The following is a 19625-nucleotide window of genomic DNA, read 5'->3' as shown; positions in this document are numbered from 1 at the left end:
CAAAATGCAGAAATCACCGGTCTTCTGTGTCCTTCGCGCTGGGAGTTGGAGACTGCAGCTGTTCCTATTCGGCCATCTTGCTCCGCCCCCCCTTTCTAAGAAATTTTAAATGATGTAGAGAAAAAGTTAAAAGAAAAATGCGTCAAAGAGACAGAATCTCCTTCAAAACTATTTATTACACTCAAATATTAACAGTGGCTAGCTGAGGTGGCAGGATTGGGGGTAGGGGGACTCCTATTCTTGTGGTTAGGTACTTCCACATTTTTTGCATATATAAGTTTTATAATCAGGAAAAATGTGATTTTACGAAGGTCTAGCAAACAGATTTTGGGGAAACAGCTGATTCTAACTTCAAAATGGGGTACAGAATCTAAAGATGGTTGGATTTTAACATTTGCCTACTATCTTGGTTCACTCCACCGTGATCATAAAGTAAGAGAGGCATTCAGTGAACGTTTTCTGTGTGCAAATCTCCCGACAATGGGCAGGCACAGAAACAGAAAAGTGACCACAAAGGGACCTTAGAGAACTAAGGGATCCATCAGAAATTACCCAGGTAACGTGCAGTCAGGTCTTTGAAAAGGGGTATCTGAAGATTAGTGGAACGCCAAGCTTTAGTGCCAATATAAATTCAGACGTGCCTGCCACATGGGAGGGGATGCACATGCTTATGTTGAATAGCAATAAAAATACTAAATTATTCAGTCCATTTTGACAATTTGGGTTCATTCCTCAAGTTCAGAAATATACTAAGACTATCTTGAAATGCTTGGAGAATACGATCTAGTACAGAGGTTGGCAATTTTTTTCCATAAAGAAACAAATAATAGATGTTTTAGGTTTGTAGGCCATAGGATCTCTGTGATAACTACTCAGCTCTTAAACGTAATATGGAAGCAGCCACAATGTGTAAGTAAACTTGCATGGCTGTGTTCTGATAAAACTTTATTTACTAAAACAGGCAGCAGGTCATATTTGGCTCATGGGCTAGCCTTTGCCAACCCCTGGTGTATTAGTCCGTTTTTACACTGCTGATAAAGGCATACCCAAGACCGGGTGGGTAATTTATAAAGGAAAAGAAGTTAAATGGGCTCACAATTCTCCGTGGCTAGGGAGTCCTCACAATCATGGTAGAAGGTGAAAGGCACGTCTTACATGGCGAAGGGAAGAGAGAAATGAAAGCCAACTGAAAGGGGTTTCCCCTTATCAAACCATCAGATCTTGTGAGACTTATTCACTGCCATGAGACAGCGTATGGGGATAGACTACCCCCTTGATTCAATGATCTCCCACAAGGTCCTTCCCACAATACATGATAATTATGGGAGCTACAATTCAAGATGAGATTTGAGTGGGGTCACAGTCAAACCATACTCCCGGTATGGTAGAATAAGAATAACTGTTTGTTGTTGTTGTTGTTGTTGTTGAGATGGAGTCTCACTATGTCACCCAGGCTGGAGTGCAATGGTGCCATCTTGGCTCACTGCAACCTCTGCCCCTTGGATTCAAGCGATTCTCCTGCCCCAGCCTCCCTAATAGCTGGGATTACAGGCACATGCCACCATGCCCAACTAATTTTTGTATTTTTAGTAGATACAGGGTTTCACCATGTTGGTCAGGCTGGTCTCAAACTCCTGAACTCAGGTGATCCACCTGCTTCAGCCTCCCAAAGTGCTGGGATGACAGGCGTGAGCCACCTTGCCTGGCCCTGGTAGAGCAATTGTATCTTTCCTAAACAGTCTAAAGTGCTATGACTTCCTTTTGAAAAATTTAGTTTTACTCTGTCCAGGCTATAGAAAACTCCGTAGAATTTGTAGTGTTAGTAAGAACCTGAACCAGCCTGCCTATCTATTTAGTATATCTTCTCTAGTTTCCTGCCCAGGTTGCTGGTCCCCTTAGAGGGAGTACTCTGGATATTTTGGTGTCATTTCCAGAGAGACAAGAGGCAGCTGGAGTTATACTGCCTGGGTTCAAATATGAGTTCAATACCTTATTAGCTGTGTGACCCAGGGCCAAGTTATTTACTCTCTTTATGCCTCAGTTTCCTCAACTAAAAATTGGCGATAATATAATACCATCCCTCATGAAGTTAATTACGCAGATTAAAAGAGTTAATACTGTAAAGCATGTAGAACAAAAGCTTAGAACACAGGAGATATGCCACAAAATAGCTGCTATTATTATAATTATCTAATCATTTGCTACCTTTCTTCAGTCTATGAGTTATTATTAGAAAATTCAAGTCTGTTAGGCCATGTTTGCATTGCTATAAAGGAATATTTAAGGCTGAATAATTCATAAAGAAAAGAGGTGTGATTTTAGCTTATGGTTCTGCAGGCTGTGCACAAAGCATGGTGCTGGCATCTGCTTCTGGTGAGACCTCAGGAAGCTTCCACTCAAGGTAGAGGGCAAAGGCAGACACAGTACATCACATGGTGAGAGCTGGGGCAAGAGAGAGAGGAGGAGGTGCCCGGCTCCTTTAAACAACCAGCTCTCATGTGAACTAAAGGAGCGAGAACTCACTCATTGCCTTGATGAGGGCAACAAGTCATTCATGAGGCATCTGCCCCCTTGACCCAAACGCCTCCCCTGAGGCTCCAGGTCCAACACTGAGAATCACATTTCAACGTGAGATTTGCACCCAAAGCAAATCATCAGGATTTTTTGTTTGTTTGTTTGTTTCTGGAGAAAGCTCCTATAGAGCTACTCTTACTGAATCGAATGCTGCCTCATTCTAAAGTCCAAACACCCCATGGAAAGGAGACAATGTGTGTGGGGTGACTTGGCTAAGGAGGTCAAGGAGAGGTGGTGACGCTTCAAGCTCTTGTGCAACTGGTGTCTAAAAGGCAAGAGTTCCTCACTGCCCTGCACCAGCTGTGTCCAACAGAACCTCCTGTGATGACAGAAATATTCTGTCTACGCTGCCCAATAAGCTGGCTGCTTATGACTAATGAACACTTGAAATGTGATTATAGTACAACTGAAAGACTTAACTTCTATTTTATTTAACATTCATTAAAATAGCCACATATGACTTGTGGCTAGCCTTGTAGAAAGCACAGTCCAAGATAATGTTAAAAAAAAAAAAAAAAAAAAAGGTAATTCTCGGTTCATATTCGTATTCTCTGGGTTCCTTGAACTAAACCTCTGAGTAAAATCCCACAGAAGAATCATAAGTGACTCTAGGGGTTATTAGTAGCATAGAGTTTCCAGCACTTTAAATAAAAAATACGTCTTCATCTTCATTTTCTAGCATCCTACCCCTTGGGACTAAAATACTTTGGCTCTCAATTGCTCTGTACAATAATTAAATGCATGGAGCAAGAAACCCGGATGGGCTTCTCCTTGGCAATGTCCATTCCGGGTGCTCACAAACAGCAATCAATCAGGGATGTGGGAGGCCAGAAAAAGCCCGCTCACAGTAATAAAAACACTTTGAACCAAATTCAGAAGATGTTCTACCTCTGATAAGAGTGCTCAGGGAATGCAGGATTAAAAAGTGAAATCAATTGAACTGAGGGGAAAAGAGCTGCAGAACATTTTACTATTTCAAAAGAAACCTGCTGTTGTTTGCAGAGAACACGAAAAGAGAAGGTGGATGTGGAAAATTCTAGAGTTCAATCCTTGGTTCAGTTCTGGTTCTCCCAAACCACTTGACCCAGGAAATGCTGAGTCTCCTAAAGAACTCTGCTCAGGACCTCCCTGGGACTCTCAGGGTCTGAAATCTACCAGTGGGCTTACTGTCCTGGCCCAGGTAACCAGATGCCCCTCTTAATCTTCTGTGATTCTGGAAGTCACCAGACCTGAATGCATGAGACCCCTGAGGTTCAGGATCAGCTCAGCCTGCCCAGCCTGGTGGCTCATCAACATCCTCAATAATGTTAAATGCTCACAGGCTCCACAATGGCAAGTCCCCTTCTATCAGGCAAATGATGGACACGCTTGAGAAATGATCTCAATAATCAGGTAAAAATATCTGTCCTCATTGAATGGAAAGCCATTTGATCTGTATCCAGTTTAGCTTCCTAAAAGAAGTCCCTAATTCCACTTACAAGCATTAGTTGAGGAAAATACATTGGTCTCTTGCTCTGTGAGCTTCACCCCGGATATAGTACAGAAGTAAGGAGACATTTTAATGGAAATATACTTAATTTCCTGAATAGATTCATGGAGGGTCAAGGGATGAGTATGCTAGATCACTCTTCAAGCCAACTAGCTGGAGGTGAGATTTTATTGGCTAAAAAAGATGTACATTTAAAAAATGCATGATCTTTTCTTTTCTTCTTTTTTTGCTCTATAGTAACTCACTGGAACATTCACCACCATGAAAAGATGGATTCTGATAAAGACGAGCTCACAAATGACTAATGGTAGCCTGACATCTCATTCCATAAATCAAAGAGATCTTGTCAAAGAACCCCACGCCAAAACTCCAATTACTGTAACATGTTTCAGGAAGCATTAGACCTGAATATCCAAAGACAGGACGTGAATCAGAGGCGGACAAACCCAACCAGAACCTTATTATAACTAAGAGAGATCAGAAGCACAAGCAAATACAGACACATCACAGGGCAGAGAGCTGCAGCTCAGAAAAGAAACCTTTGTCAAAAATTGAGAAGGCAAAAGGACGGTCTCTTGGCTCCCATCAAATACAATGGTTGAAAGCATAACTTAGGCCAACTCTAAAGTTAGATGAAAACATTAGACAAATTAATTATACATAACTGACATTGAAAGAAAATATTCATATCTTTCAATCATAAAGCATATCAACCATAATAAAACATGTAAAAAGCAGATAAAAGGAAACAAGGCTAATATCAATCTAAGAAAGTATTTAACTTGCAAAGCAAGCACGGTAGCAGGGATGGAGTTGAAGGAATAGAACTCGCCTCAAACTCAGAAGTGAGATGCATCATCTCTAATTCAGCCAAGAAGAAACCTTACAGTTCTGTTGAAGAATGGTCTCTTGAAAGGAAAGGCGGTACCAGGGTAGAGACCCAAAAGGTGAGTGATGTGTTATATGTGATAAGTCAGTCTCTGCAGTACTCGCGAATGAGGAAGGTATGCTGAATTTGAATGGTGGAAGTGGCAATAGGGTGAAAACGACCATTGAGGGGCTTTCCCTAGACACTGGTGTGTTCGGTTATTTCTCTTTTTATTTACCCACAAAAGGAGAAACAGATCAGGACCTTGAGTGGTCAGAATGGTGGCAAGGAATCCTGAATTATCTTGTGAGATTGGCAGGAGGGAAGGCTTAGTCATCAAAGGAGTTCTGGATGATCCCAGGAGTTTTCACAGTCATCAAACGCATACGGACTAGAGAAGCCCAAAGGATGAAAAACAGGAACCATCTGCCATTTGAATGCAAACCTGGTGACGGGCACAAAATCCACCTGAATACACCAAACAGGGCTAGCAGGTAAGTAAGAGAGATGTGTCCCATGGTAGCCTGAAAGAGAACCGCAGCTCAACCAAACACAGTTGAAGGGAGCTGAGAAAGATGCTGGGCTGTCTACAGTTGATGAAATACTGCACATAGTCTTCATGATGCGGAGTATTATTTACCCTTGAAAGTTTCAACAATTGCGTCTGCATAGCGAAAGGATGTGTGGATTGAGAAGCATACTTAGACCTTGATGGACTCTGGCTATGAGCAGCTGCCACAGAACTGCTATTTACCTGCCGTGAAAAAAGTAGCCATCCACAGGGCTTGACTTGCATAGTTTCCTTTAAATCTGGAAAGTAACTATCCACATCACCCTAACCTTGACTTTACTGTGCTTTACTGTTTTTTTCTACTGTATCTTGCATCTACAGATGATGAGAGAAAAACCTATCCTAAAGGAAAAAGAACTGCTAAATGAGAAAATGCAAGCTCCACGTGTGTTGGTTCTGCCCCTATGTGCTGAGCCCCAGTCAGGGGGAAATGTGGAAAACGTGCCACACAGACTAGAGCCCTGCAGTGGAAACAATACAGGGCTGGGACCATCAGGGACCATTCAGATAAACGGTTCTCAGAGAGGAAGGTCCTGTCCCCTAGGGTAAGTTTTGGAAACTCTGGGGGTGTGTTTGATAAGCATGCTGGTTATCCTGGAATGTGAAGGGCGGTCATGCAAAATGAAGCATTGTTCCCATCCCACGCCACTTTCCAAAGTTGCTCTGGGCATCTGCATGGGTGAAATCTGCTGGATCATCTCAGCACAGAATGCACCTCCCATTCATATGTGCACAAAACCTTTTCTACATAGGTTTAGTATACATTGCATATTCGCTACTATGGAAATCCAGGGAAGCTGACTCTCTTTCTGTTCGTTTTACTTGGAACTTTCCTAAGATTATTTTCCATTTTGGAAAATCATATCAGCAACTGATAGAGTTTGGATATCTGTCCCCTCCAATTCTCATGTTGAAATTTGATCCTCAGTATAGGAAGTGGGGCCTGGTGGAAAGTGTTTGGGTGCTGAGGTCAGATCTCTCAAGAATGGTTTTGTGCCTTGCCCATAATAATGACTGAGGTCTCACTCTGTTAGTTCCAGGGAGGGCTGATTGATTGTTAAAAAAAAGCCTGGCACGTCCTTCCCCTACCCTTGCTTCCTCTCTCTCATGTGATCGCTGCACACTGGCTCTTCTTCGCTTTCCACCATGACTAGAAGCAGCATGAGATCCTGACGCCATGCTTCCTGTACAGCCTGCAGAACCATGAGGCAAATAAACCTTTTTTCCTTGTAAATTACCCAGCCTTGGGTATTCTTTTATAGTAGTGCAACAGACTAAGACAGCAAACTGAGCAGCTTGGGGAGGGTGAGTCTAAGTCAGCCTGCCTTGATCAGTCTACACTGGGTGTACATGTCCACAGTGATGCTAACTCACCTCCAGCATCTGCCTACTGCATGATCTCCTAGCACCACAGAGCCAGGATGTTCATGCATTGAGGTTCTGATTACCCGGTTATACATTACTTCCCTTGCATTCCCCCCATATTACGTCAGGGCACTTTGAGCTGTGTGTGTAGATAAGTCATATGACTTTTGCATTCACTTCAGGGAATGACAAAGCACTTGTTATAAAAAGCGGGTGTTGGCTGAAGGTTTGGGGACTGCTGGTCTCAATGATTGAATTTGGGCAAGTCCCCTGTCTCCCTGACCTCCTGTGCTGCAGAAATCAAAATGAGAGGTTTGGACCAACTCCAAGTCCCATTCCATGATGAAGTAGTCCAGAGTGAACAGTTGGAGGTGAGGGCTGTTTGGGGACGGAGGACTTGGATGAATCACAGATCTGAGTGTGAAGGGGCAGCACAAGCCATCGTAAACCAAGCCTCTGCTGCACACACAGAGAGAAACACCACCACTACTTCTACACACGTTTGTGGTTATAGCAACAGCTGGGCACATACTGATCACAGGCAGGTGTTGTATCCGGGAATATCAATAAAGGAAGCTTGCCAACGCATGAAGCCATAAACCAAGCTATCGGTTCCTTGAGGGAGGGGCCAGCCACATTTTTCTGAAGCCTCACAGAGCACTGGCCACCATAGCCCTCTCCCCAGCAAGCAGCTGCAGCCATATGTGTAGGAGGCCCCGTCATTTATGGCACCAAAGTGGAGCCCAGGATGTGGCATAGGTAGAACAGATATACAGGGTTTCCTCGATGCTTTCTTTCATACACGGCAAATCATCTCGCTCTATTAAATTGCCTGACATTTTCAGAAGACTTCAGCTATTCTTCCCCCTCCTTTTGTCCCCAACTAGAGCTGGCCTTTATTCCCTGGAACAAAACACTGAGGATAAGGAAAGTGAGAAAGGGAAGTCAGGAAAAGAATTTATAGTAGGGAAACCCAATATGACAGTTACCAAGACCCTAGATGATTTATGACCCTAAAAAACAAACCAGCACATCAGCTTACCTGTTCTGTCTGTTGAGTTTAAATTTCAGGATCGTAAAAATAGTTGTGACACCAAAACATGCACAGCATTTGAGCAGCTTCCAGTTCAGAGGGCGGTGACTCTAGACCCCATGGGCTCCTGCAGAGCTGAAGGCTGCCACAGGCCGCCGGGGGCCTCCCCACAACCCCACCCAGGGCCGCTCTGAAGTCTGCATGGACAGGGCTTGTTCTATTCCAGAGACCTCCATCTGGCTCCACTTTTTTATCTCAACTCCACCCCATAATTGCTCATGTGCAGCCTCAGTCTTGGCCCTTAATACTTTGTGCTCACAAAACTCACTCTTCCAAATGAGTGTTACAAACCAACCCACAGAAACAGCGTCCATGAACCACACCTTAACCCCTACTGAACTACGTGAAGGGGGGTTTCCATGTATCCCTTCAACGGAGGAAGCGACCCCACACCCTTGGCCGGAGTGGCCTCACAGACCCCCAAGACCTTGTCCCCTGCTCCAGCCCACCTCCACTGCAGAACTAAAGCTGCTGCAGTAACCACCAAAGGGCCACAAGCTCCCTGTGACTTGGATAACTACAGGAGTTGTGTTTGACTTGGATTTTTAGAAAACGAATCTCACGTAAATGCGTGAAGGCTATCAGGAGACCCCTGCTGTGAATCTGAGGATGGAATGAACATGCACATATGCATACCCATGTCCACATGTACGTACACGCACATGTACATACACATACATATCAGTATCCCCCCTTAAAATGAAACAGCTTTCTGGCTGTTATGCTCTGCTGCATTTTGAAGCCTGTGGATCATGCAGTACCCCAGCCCAGCACACCAGCCAAGGGGCCAGCGCTTACCTCTCTGTGTCAAAGTACGTGTCTATGTAGGAGTGAGGGGCTCCCGCCACAGCAAAGTTACTGCTTCCAGTGTCAACGAGAATCTGTAGCTTTTATGTTTTAAGGAGAGAGAAAAAAAGAAAGAAAGCATCAAGTTATTTTAATAAGGCAATACTCTTGAATAATTTTTTTAAAACTAAGTACCAAGAATAATTTATCAGTTGGAACAAAAAAAAGTATACTGATGAGGGGAATACAAAAAGCTATTATAAAATTGAAATCTGAACAAAGTCCATGAAGAAGCTTGCACTGGAGAGGGGAAAATGGTCTTGTCTCAGATACACACTGAGCCTTCAAAGAGAATGGATTCTGTTAAATAACTGGGTTTCCTTTTTAGGCCGTTGGTGCTTGAAACCAAGGCTGAGCTCTTTCTTATCTCCGGGCTTTTGGCCAGGTTTAGCCCTCCACCGGGCTCACCCTCCCCTTGCTATTCCAAATCTTGCCTGGAAACCCCGATCCAACGTGGCCTCCCCTCCCCAGGATGCCTCCCAGCCTCCTCATGGCAGGTGGCGGCCCTTCCCCTCCCTGCACGGCACCTGGGAACACCTGTCACAAACATCGTTTTTTAGGTTATTTGAGATATAGTTTGTGTATAATAAAAATGCAAGATCTTAAATGTTCGCCTGGTGAGTTCTGGCATGTGTCCCAAACCAAGATGCAGAAATTTCTATTCACCTCAAAAGGTCCCTTTATGCCCCTTTCCCTTCTGGTCCCCAGAAGCAACCACTTTCTGGCTTTTGTGAGCGTGGACTGGTTTCATCAGTTCTTGAACATTCTATAAATGTAATGATGTGGGTTTCTGTGTGTTTGGTTTTTAGCATGGTTTCTTAAGTGCAACTTGTCTTTGAGACGTCCTCATGTTGCACCAGCCCTTTGTTTCTCTTCACTGTGCAGGGACACACCATAATTTGCCTCTGCTTTTGACGGGCCCTTGAGTTGTGTCCAGTTTGAGGTTACTATGAATAAGACAGCTATGGACACACTGTATAGGTCTTTTTGCAGACATATATTTTCATTTCTCTTGGGTAAATACCTAGGAGTGAAGCTTTTTGGATCATAGACTAGATACTTTTTTTTTTTTTTTGAGACAGAGTCTCACTCTGCCACCCAGGCTGGAGTACAGTAGTGCCATCTCGGCTCACTGCAAGCTCCGCCTCCCAGGTTCATGCCATTCTCCTGCCTCAGCCTCCTGAGTAGCTGGGACTACAGGCGCCCGCCACCATGCCCGGCTGATTTTTTGTATTTTTAGTAGAGACGGGGTTTCACTGTGTTAGCCAAGATGGTCTCGATCTCCTGACCTCGTGATCTGCCTGCCTCAACCTCCCAAAGTACTGGGATTACAGGCATGAGCCACCGTGCCCGGCTGACTAGATACATTTTTAACGTTTTAAAGAAAACTGAACAGGTCTGCAATGTGGGTCTACCAAGTTATATTCCCATGAGCGATGGATCCATGGGCCATTTGGTGTATTAGCTCTGTATCCGCCCCCAAATTTGGTGGTGTTGGTCTTTTCAATGTGAACCATGCTAATGGGTGTGGAATGGTACCTCACCGTGGTTTTAATCTGCAGTCCCCTAGGGACCAATGCTATTGGGCTGTTGCCCTGTATCCTGTTGCTTCACTCATCTTCCGCAGTGAACCATGTCTCAGGGCAGGTGTGTATGTTACTCATCATTTTATGCCCAGCATCTATCCCAAGTCCAGATACATGCCCAATTGTTACAGAATGAACACATCTTTTAGAAATAAACACAGGCCACATAGATATAGCCCAAAAGGTTGAAAAAGAAGTTTAAAAAGCTATGGACTAAAGAAATCAAAATAGGCCAGGTGCGGTGGCTCACGCCTGTTATCTCAGCACTATGGGAGGCCGAGGCGGGCAGATCACGAGGTCAGGAGACTGAGACCATCCTGGCTAAACGGTGAAACCCCATCTCTATTCAAAATACAAAAAATTAGCCAAACGTGGTGGCACATGCCTGTAGTCCCAGCTACTCAGGAGGCTGAGGCAGGAGAATTGCTTGAACAGGAGGCGGAGCTTGCAGTGAGCCTAGATCGCACCACCGCATTCCAGCCTGGGTGACAGAACGATACTCTATCTCAAAAAAAAAAAAAAAGAAAAGAAAAGAAAAGAAAAGGCAAAATAGGCAAGTTTTTGCCTAGGATTATCTTAGCAACAATTATAGAATAATTTTGCCAAGGACCTCAGTTTAGCTGGGTCCAGTGTTTGCCTCTGAGATGACCCGTCGGCCGGATCTGACTCAGTCTCGCTCCCTCTTCCCGGAAACATTCTTCACTCTGGATCCCGGGCCCCACACTTTCTTGACTTCCTCCTTCCCTGTCTCCTCACGTTAGTCTCACAGCTGGGTGCTTCTCATCTCCCTGACCTGCTGCAATTTCCCGGGGCTCAGCTCAGGAATCACTTCCGGGATCCATCCACTCACACCCTTGGTGTTCCCACTGAGTCTCGAGGCTTCAAACGCCACCCGCATGTTGACGACCCCCAGGCTTCCATCTCGGCCCAGGCCTGTGCGTGCACTCTGGGTTCTACCTATTCAACACCTCCCGCTGGCTGGCTGATAGTCATCTTTTATGGGTTGAGATGTGTTTTCCAAAAGGAGATGCTGAAGTCCTAATCCCTGCACCTGTGAATGTGCCTTTATTTGGAAAAAAGGTCTTCACAGAGGTAATCAAGTGAAGGTGAGGACCACGGGGGTGAGCTCTAATCCAGCATCACAGGCGTCCTTCTGGGCAGAGGAAAATGCACGGAAAGCAGACACACAGGGGGGTGCCAAGTGACAGCAGAGACAGGGATGGGAGTGACACAAGAACGCCAAGGACTGAGAACCATGGCCAGGGGCTGGAAGAGGAACGGATGGCTCCACCTGGAGTTTCAGAGGATGCATGGCCCCACCAACACCTTGATTTCAGACTTCTTGCCTCTAGACCTGTGAAATAATATAATCCTGGGTTGTTTTTTTTTTTTTTTTTTTTAATGAGACAGTGTCTCACTCTGTCGCCCAGGCTGGAGTACAGTGGCACAGTCATGGCTCACTGCAGCCTCAAACTCCTGGGTTCAAGGGATCCTCTCACCTCAGCCTCCGAAGTAGCTGGGACCACAGGCATGTACCACCATGCCTGGCTAATTTATTTTTATTTTTTGTAGAGGGGGTCTCACTATGTTGCCCAGGCTGGTCTTGAATGCCTGGGCTCAAGTGATCCTCTCGTCGTGGCCTCCCAAAGCGCTGGGATTACAGGCATGAGCCACTGCACCTGGCCCATTTGTGTTGTTTTAAGCTCTCGGTTTGTGTACTTAGTTACAGCAGGTCCAGGAAACATCTTGAGATGGGACATCATCTCAGGCCTGGCGTGGACCGAACTGAGCTCCGGCTGCCCATACCCCTGCTCTTCTGATGGACTGGGCCATCCTGGTCGACGGCAGCTCCATCAGGTCTGGCCAGGCCACACCAGAGGTGATCCCTAGGGCTTCCTTCCCCTCACGCCCCACATCCAGCCACCAGGAGTTCCCGAGGACTCTGCCTTCGGGTTCTGGCCCACATCTGCCCACCCCTTACCTCCTCCAAGGAGACTGGGGGTCCACACCACTGTCATCCCCTCCTTGTCCTCGTTGGTGTCCCTGCTTCCTTCCTAGGCCTACTTCCAACCAGCAGCCACCACAGTCCTATTACGGCTAAGTCAGAGGGAGTCAGCCCTCCACCTCCCTCGGCTCTCATGTCACCCAGAGCAACAGGCAAAGTCCTCACATGGTCTGCCGAGTCACTCGCCACGCCCTGACCTCACTCCTCCAAGACACGCTGACCACCAGGCCACTCCATGAATGCCCCAGACATGTCCCAGAGGCAGGGCCTTCCCCCGGCCACCTTGCTGGGGTGGGGCTTCTCCCCAGGATAGCCAGGTCCACGTGGCACGGCCCATTGCTCCCTTCCAGGCTTCCTTCAACACCACCTTCTCCGCGAAGTTGACCCTGGCCGGCCCTTTGGGAGAACTGCTGTTCCTAGTCTCCTGCCGGTCTGTGCATTCCCCTTCCCTTTTCCCCGCATAACACCACGCCTCTCACATAACAGTGACGGCAGACACTGACCACCACCTGCAGTGGGCTGGGTACTGCTGTCAGCGCTTCCTATATCCATTAGTTTCTTTCATCCTCATAACAGCACTCCAAGGGCAGCACGGTCATCACTCCATGTCACAGATGGAAACACTGAGGTGCAGAGAGGCTGACCTCCCCAACTCTACAAGGGCAAGTGGCAGAGCTAAGGCTGGAACCCAGAGTCAGACTCCGAGCGCATGCTTGTAAACAACTCAGCCACTGCCTGGATCCCATGAGCAATCATACCATTCACGGGGTCCCGGCAGCTCCTGCTGCCTCCCTCTGGCAGGGATTTTTGCTGTTTGCTGCTCTGTCTGCTATGCATGCCTACAACAGGGCCAGGCACACAGTAGACACTCACACATTTGTGGAATCAATGACGAAATTATTCTCAAAGGTAAAATCAAAGACACTCATTTTGCCCTTGGTACAAAGATAACAGATTCCAAAAAAATAAACAAGCAAGAACAATGCAGTGTGTGCACACACACCAGCCGTGTGTAGGTTCCGCACACACAGTTTTCGAGCTGTTGGCAAAAACAAAGTCAGGCTCCTACTTCCCTAATCTACTAAGTGCCATGCCCCTTCCCCTGCAGGAGGCCCTGGAAATAGTGGAGAGAAATGAACGATAGTCCCGGGCATCTGCCAGGGGCAGTGCTATAACTTGTGGTAACATCCCTGTTTTCTCAAATGAAAATCTACTTTGTGACTTCAGAGAATTCCCTCCCGAACAATGAAGATCATGTCCACAAAAACTTTGTAGGAATGGTAGAGAAACAGATTTGGGGGATGAAGGTTTGAAGCGAATCTAAAACAATGGCAAAGGCACTCCGTTTTTTTTTTTTTAATATACTTTTTTTTTTTGAGAGGGAGTCTCACTATGTTGCCCAGGCTGGTCTTGAACTCCTGACCTCAAGTGATCCACCCACCTCGGCCTCCCAAGATGCTGGGATTACAGGCGTGAGCCACCACACCCAGCCAGCAAAGGCACTCTAACTAATGAGATTATAAATGTCACTTTAAACATCTTAGTTTTAGTAAATGAATGCTCTATTCTCAATTTCTATTTACAAATACACAGCTCCTAGAAAACATGTAAGATCTCTCTCCTTTACAGAGGTGTTTCGGTTGATTTCAGATAGAATGTAATCTCACATAGACAAAAATATATTTACATATATATTATTCTATATCATTCATTATCTGGTTCTCCATCCAAATATTAGATGCTCAACAGCCCCAAGTTTCAAAGCCACAATTTAGATTTAATCCTAATTTCTCATAAGCGTACAAAAGGGCATGAAAGATTGTGAAACACGTATTTGATTTCATCCCCATTTCCTGTCATACAACTCCTAAAATCTCTGGGATCTCCAAAGTGATGTGTTTTTGTATGCTGTGAGTTGACTGATGGCTGGCAGCCCCTAGGTAGCTTCGGGATGGGGGCTGGTCACCCGAAAGAGCAAGGCAGGATTAGAGGACTGGGACTTTCAGCCCCACCCCCAACCTTCGGGAGTGGGAAGGAGCTGAAGGTTAAGCTGATCACCAACGGCCAATGGCTTAATCCATCATGTCTATATAACGAAGCTTCCACAAAACCCCAAAAGAACAGAGTTCATTAAATTTCCAGACAGCTGAGGTTCCTGGAGGGTGGCGTGTACAGGGATGGCTCGGAAGTTCTAAACCCCTCCCCCTACACCTCACCCTACACATCTCTTCATCTCTATCTTCCGTAATGCCCTGTATAATAAACCGGTGTACGTGTTTTCCTGAGTTCTGTGAGCAAATCTAGCAAATTAATCAAGCCAAGGATAGGATCCTGGAAAATCTTCCATTTGTAGCCGATCGATCAGAAGCGCGGGCAATGGCCCGGAACCCGCGACCGGCACGGAAGTTGGGGGCAGTCTTGGGGGACTGGGCCCTCACTCTGGGGTCCGACGCCATCCCCAGGCAGACAGTGTGGGAACTGAACTCAATCAGAGGACACGCAGCTGGTGTCTGTTGCAGAACTGATGGATCGTTTGTGTGGGGAGAAATCCCCGCACACTTGGTCCCGGAAGTCTCCTGTGTCGATCGCTGTGGCGTGAGAGCAGAGGGAACTTAGAGGACACCAAACCAATCTGCATTTACCTGGATTTTACAGGAGATAAATTGTTGGAGGCTGAGTAATTCTTGTATGTATCAAACTGTCGGTAACAGGTCAAAGTAAGTGAAGGAGATCCGTCTCCAGGTCAGTCTGGTTGAACCGGATATTCCTGAAGGGCGGGGTTCTCTCTCTGCTCTTAAATACTAAACACAAAGCTATCAGTAACTCACCACAACCTGACTCTCACAGAATCCCTGCACCATCTTTTAAACATTCCCCCAAACTGAATGATGTTAAGAGATGAATTTATCATTTTGCGTCCAGTTACACACCTTTTTCCCCATCCTATCTCTTCCTATGTGACGCTGTCTGCTATAATGTTTCTTCTTTTATTCTTTTCATCTTTACAGATTTCTGGTGTTTAGTAATTGTTCTGGTGATCTGCAAGCTTTACATCTATTTTTAAATTATTTCAGCCATTTTCTTTATCACTTTATGTGGTATCTCTTAACCTCTTCTCTTGATTTAGCAACTTAGAATGGTATTTGTGGGATCTCCACTCTGCACACTTCTAAAAAAATCAAGATGTGACCAGGCGCGGTGGCTCAGGACTATAATCCCAGCACTTTCGGAGGCCGAGGCGGGCAGATCATGAGGTCAGGAGATTGAGACCAACCTGGCTAACACAGTGAAACCCCATCTCTACTGAAAATACAAAAATTAGCCGGGCGTGGTAGTGCGTGTCTGTAATCCCAGCTACTTGGGAGGCTGAGGCAGGAGAGTCGCTTGAGCCTGGGAGGTGGAGGTTGCAGTGAGCCGAGATGGCACCACTGTACTCGAGCCTAGCAAGAGAGCAAGACTCCATCTCAAAAAAAAATCAAGAGGTTTGAAAGGGACAGGGGGTGCTCTAGGATAGGGAACAATGGGAAGAAGTGCTGGATTATAACATTATTTTTACTTTCATGATATGCTTTTCTGTAATTTTACATAATGCATGACCATCTTTCTTTTTTACCTACCTGCCAATATTTTTTATCTATTGTCTGTCAGAATTTCCTTCCATGAAGGAAGATGAGTTGGTGACTGTACCTGTATCATCAGGAATCTCAGTCCCACCAACTTCTCCATAGGTTACACTGTTGTTTATATATTTTCAAGATTTGTTTTTGATACCCATATTTCCCACAGTCGCTTAGTCATTCTATAAGGCAAGAGGTTCTCTCCTTCCTGCCAGTCCTCCTGTCCCTGACTTCACCCAGCTCTCCAATGGCTAGGTCTTGTTCAGCCTCCCATGGGCCCCATCTAAAGTTGGACACCATCTTCCCCAAGGGTTTTCAAGCATGTGGGCACCTCTCCATGGCCTTTATACTTGAAGAATGATCTGTCTGGGTTTTATGCATTTGGGTCATTTTTTTTTTTTCCTTAACACTTTATATACATATACACACACACACACATATATACACACACACACACACACATATACACACACACACACACACACATATATATATATATATTTTTTTTTCTCCAGTGTCTTTCAAAAGTGACTATTTACGGAGAAAACTAAAGCATGTCTTATTTTTCCTCATTACATGTGACTTTTTCTCCTTGGATACTGAAGAATTCTTTCCATAGCCACAAAGTTCTATAGTTTTATTGTTTATATTAGAACCACGTTCTATAGTTTTACTGACACATCTTAACATTGGTTGGTCTGATTCAAGTTTCCTGCAAAATGGGACTCACTTTTTACATTAATTTCCTACGGCTGCCTTAACAAACAGCCACGCGCTGGTTGGCATGAGATAATATACATTTATTTTCTTGCAGCTGTGGAGGCCGGAAGTCCAAATTCCAGGTGTGGGCAGGGCTGCACTTCCCACAGAAGCACCAGGGGAGGGTCCTTCTTGTCTCTCCCAGTTTCTGGTAGGGGCTGGCAGCCCTCAGGCTGTGTCACGGAGGCATGGCCCCAGGCTTCCTGCCCACTTGCTGCCGGCCGGGTCTCTACTTGCTCTGTCCATCTTCGAGACATGCCGGCCTCCAGGCCTCCTCGCTGCCTGCAGAGCTGGCTCTGTGACTTCTTCTTTGCAGCCAGCTTAGGATTATCACAGGAGCAAAAGCCACTTTTATGGCTGATGTGAAAAGAGCAAGGCCCGGGACCTAAACTGTCACTGGGAGGGGGCTCCAAAGTATGACGTGTCCAGCACCCAGGCTGGAAAGCACCAAGGCTCAACCAGCAGATACCTCGCCAAAGCTGCCATGAGCTGCCATAGGGAAGGCACATGGCCCTGAGTCTTCACCACTATCTCTGGGTTGGGGATTTAAATGTTGGCTGGAGGTGAGATGAATTTTGAAGTTGCTTGGCTAAAAGGGGGTAAACAGGGAAAGGAGGGGGGTAAAGAGGTAAAGGAGAGACAGAAAAAAACACACAAAATAATTCCTTTACAAGGCAAAGCAGAGAATATTAGGCCTTGAGAAGAGGACAGTGTGGATGTTAGGCAAGAAACATCAATCGCCCTAAAAAAATAACTAATTGCACAACAGTAGGAAATACGTTTTCTTGGTCATTAAAAGTCACAGATAAGAACAGCTATAGATTGGGCCGGGCGCAGTGGCTCACACCTGTAATCCCAGTACTTTGGGAGGTCAAGGCGGGCGGATCACGAGATCAGAGTTTGAGACCAGCCTGACCAACATGGTGAAACCCCGTCTCTACTAAAAATACAAAAATTAGCCTGGCGTGGTGGCACGTGCCTGTAGTCCCAGCTACTCAGGAGGCTGAGGCAGGAGAATTGCTTGAACCTGAGAGGCGGAGCTTGCAGTGCGCCGAGATCATGCCACTGCACTGCAGCCTGGGCGACAGAGCAAGACTCCATCTCAAAGAAAAAAAAAAAAAAGAACAGCTACAGATTTCTGAACAAGATCAGCCTTCCTCCCTGTGCCCACTGTCCATCGTGGAAGCCGTTTCATAACTGTTTCTGGGTCTCGCTGGTAACTCTGCACTCAGTAGCTCCAGGAGACCCAACACCCGGCCGGCCAGGCTGGCAATGCACATCCATGCTGACTGCGACTGCATAACTAGACAGAGCCAAGACAGGAACAAGACTTGCCCTCCACGCAGCAGCCCTAGTGACAGGGGGACTCTCTCCAGAGACATTTCACCCTGCTTCCCTCCATCTGAAGTTCCACTGCAAACTCTGCATCGTCTCGTGACCGGAGCTTTCTCACACGCCCAGACCCGGTCCTGCCTCTCAGGGATGTCACTCCCCTCTGCAGAGGCAATGAACACAAATGCAGAGGAAGTCAGACCAACGTGCAGGCTGCATTCTTTCACACAGGTGATTTCTTCTCATTGCCCAGGCATTCAGCACAACCATATCTTTCGTGGCAGTTCCAGCAAAAGCTGGTTTTCAAGAAGGTTCAACTCAGAGTCATGGCTCGGCAAAGCTGGTCACCACCATGGTAGTTCCTAGAGTATGTGATCTGATAGAAATGACCCCAAATAAACAAGGCAGCCACAAAGTCAGGCAAGCGATGAGTGTCCAGGGGACAGTAAACGCTCTGGACTGTGTATCACATCGTGTGTCTGAGTGACCCACAGAAGCCGACACCATTTTCTGCGTGGCAACACTGGAAATGGACCTTTCTCGTGCTGAATTCTAGCCAAGACTATTACCCACTTTTGCAAGTAGCCTCAACCACAGAGATAAAAAACAGTAATGCCACCTGCTCTATAAATTTCACACGAGGCACTCTGAAACAACAGAAAATTCAAACACTCAGGCTGTGGGTTCCTTCCAGGTTCCTCACCTCATGCCACATGCTAGCAATTTAATCTGCCCCTTCCTTTATTCTAGGAATTTCCAAAATTATTTCCTGCCTCTTTGGGTTCAACCTCACATGCATGTATGCATGTATTCACACACACACACCAGCCTAGCCCTGGGCCATGTCCCTCCAGCTACGTAAAAGGTCATTGAAAATATATATTCTCAAATTCGGGGAATGTTCTGAATTTCCAGACAAAGCATAACTTAAAAAGACTCAAAAGCTCATACGATAGACAGATCCCCACTTTACCACTGAGGAAACAAGAATGCCCTGGAGATGTGAAATGGCCCAGGGAGATCCTGACGTCCCCACCCCTGTTCCCTGCTTTCTTCCTGATACTAGGGAGCCTCCCATAGAACTCACATTCCATTTTTCCAGAACACAATCACAACTAAGAAAAACCTGTTTTCCAGCAGAAACTGGAGTCTTCTACCCTGATAATCATTGGCTTTTAACTACTCCAACCCTGCCGCCAACATCAGCGGCCTCGAGGGCCTTTGCAGGGCAGAGGCAGGTCCTTGCTGTGCTGAGCCTGGGGTGGGGGGTGAGAGCAGCAAAGATGATGGTGCCCATGTCCTGGCTCCTGCGAAGTACAGAGTCCAGTAGGGAGAACGGCCTGTCCACCAGGACCTGCCCTTAAAAACCGTCTGTGTTCCAAGCTGCCAGAGACCTAAGGAGGCGCAACTGCAGGAACTGAGTGGCTAATTTCTTCTCGCCTTCTTAAAAGTGGCAAAACCCAAAACATACTCCCTCCAGCTACTGTTCCTTCTCCCTTCACAGTCAAGCATCTAGCAGT

General features: G+C 46.2%; 1 protein-coding gene across 1 annotated transcript in view; it reads right to left on the bottom strand.

The window, feature by feature from the left end:
* Window positions 1-19625, bottom strand: part of BACE2 (beta-site APP-cleaving enzyme 2) — a 115336-nt gene that overhangs the window by 48362 nt on the left and 47349 nt on the right. Inside the window, exon 2 of the mRNA XM_011954056.1 lies at window positions 8759-8847. Coding sequence (XP_011809446.1) covers window positions 8759-8847 — 89 coding nt within the window. The remainder of the gene's footprint in view (window positions 1-8758; window positions 8848-19625) is intronic.

Source organism: Colobus angolensis, unplaced genomic scaffold (assembly GCF_000951035.1).
Source record: "Colobus angolensis palliatus isolate OR3802 unplaced genomic scaffold, Cang.pa_1.0 Scaffold38, whole genome shotgun sequence".
NCBI classification, from domain to species: Eukaryota; Metazoa; Chordata; class Mammalia; order Primates; family Cercopithecidae; genus Colobus; species Colobus angolensis.
Note: the sequence above shows the minus strand (reverse complement) of the source record. Positions and strands in the feature narration are given on the sequence as shown.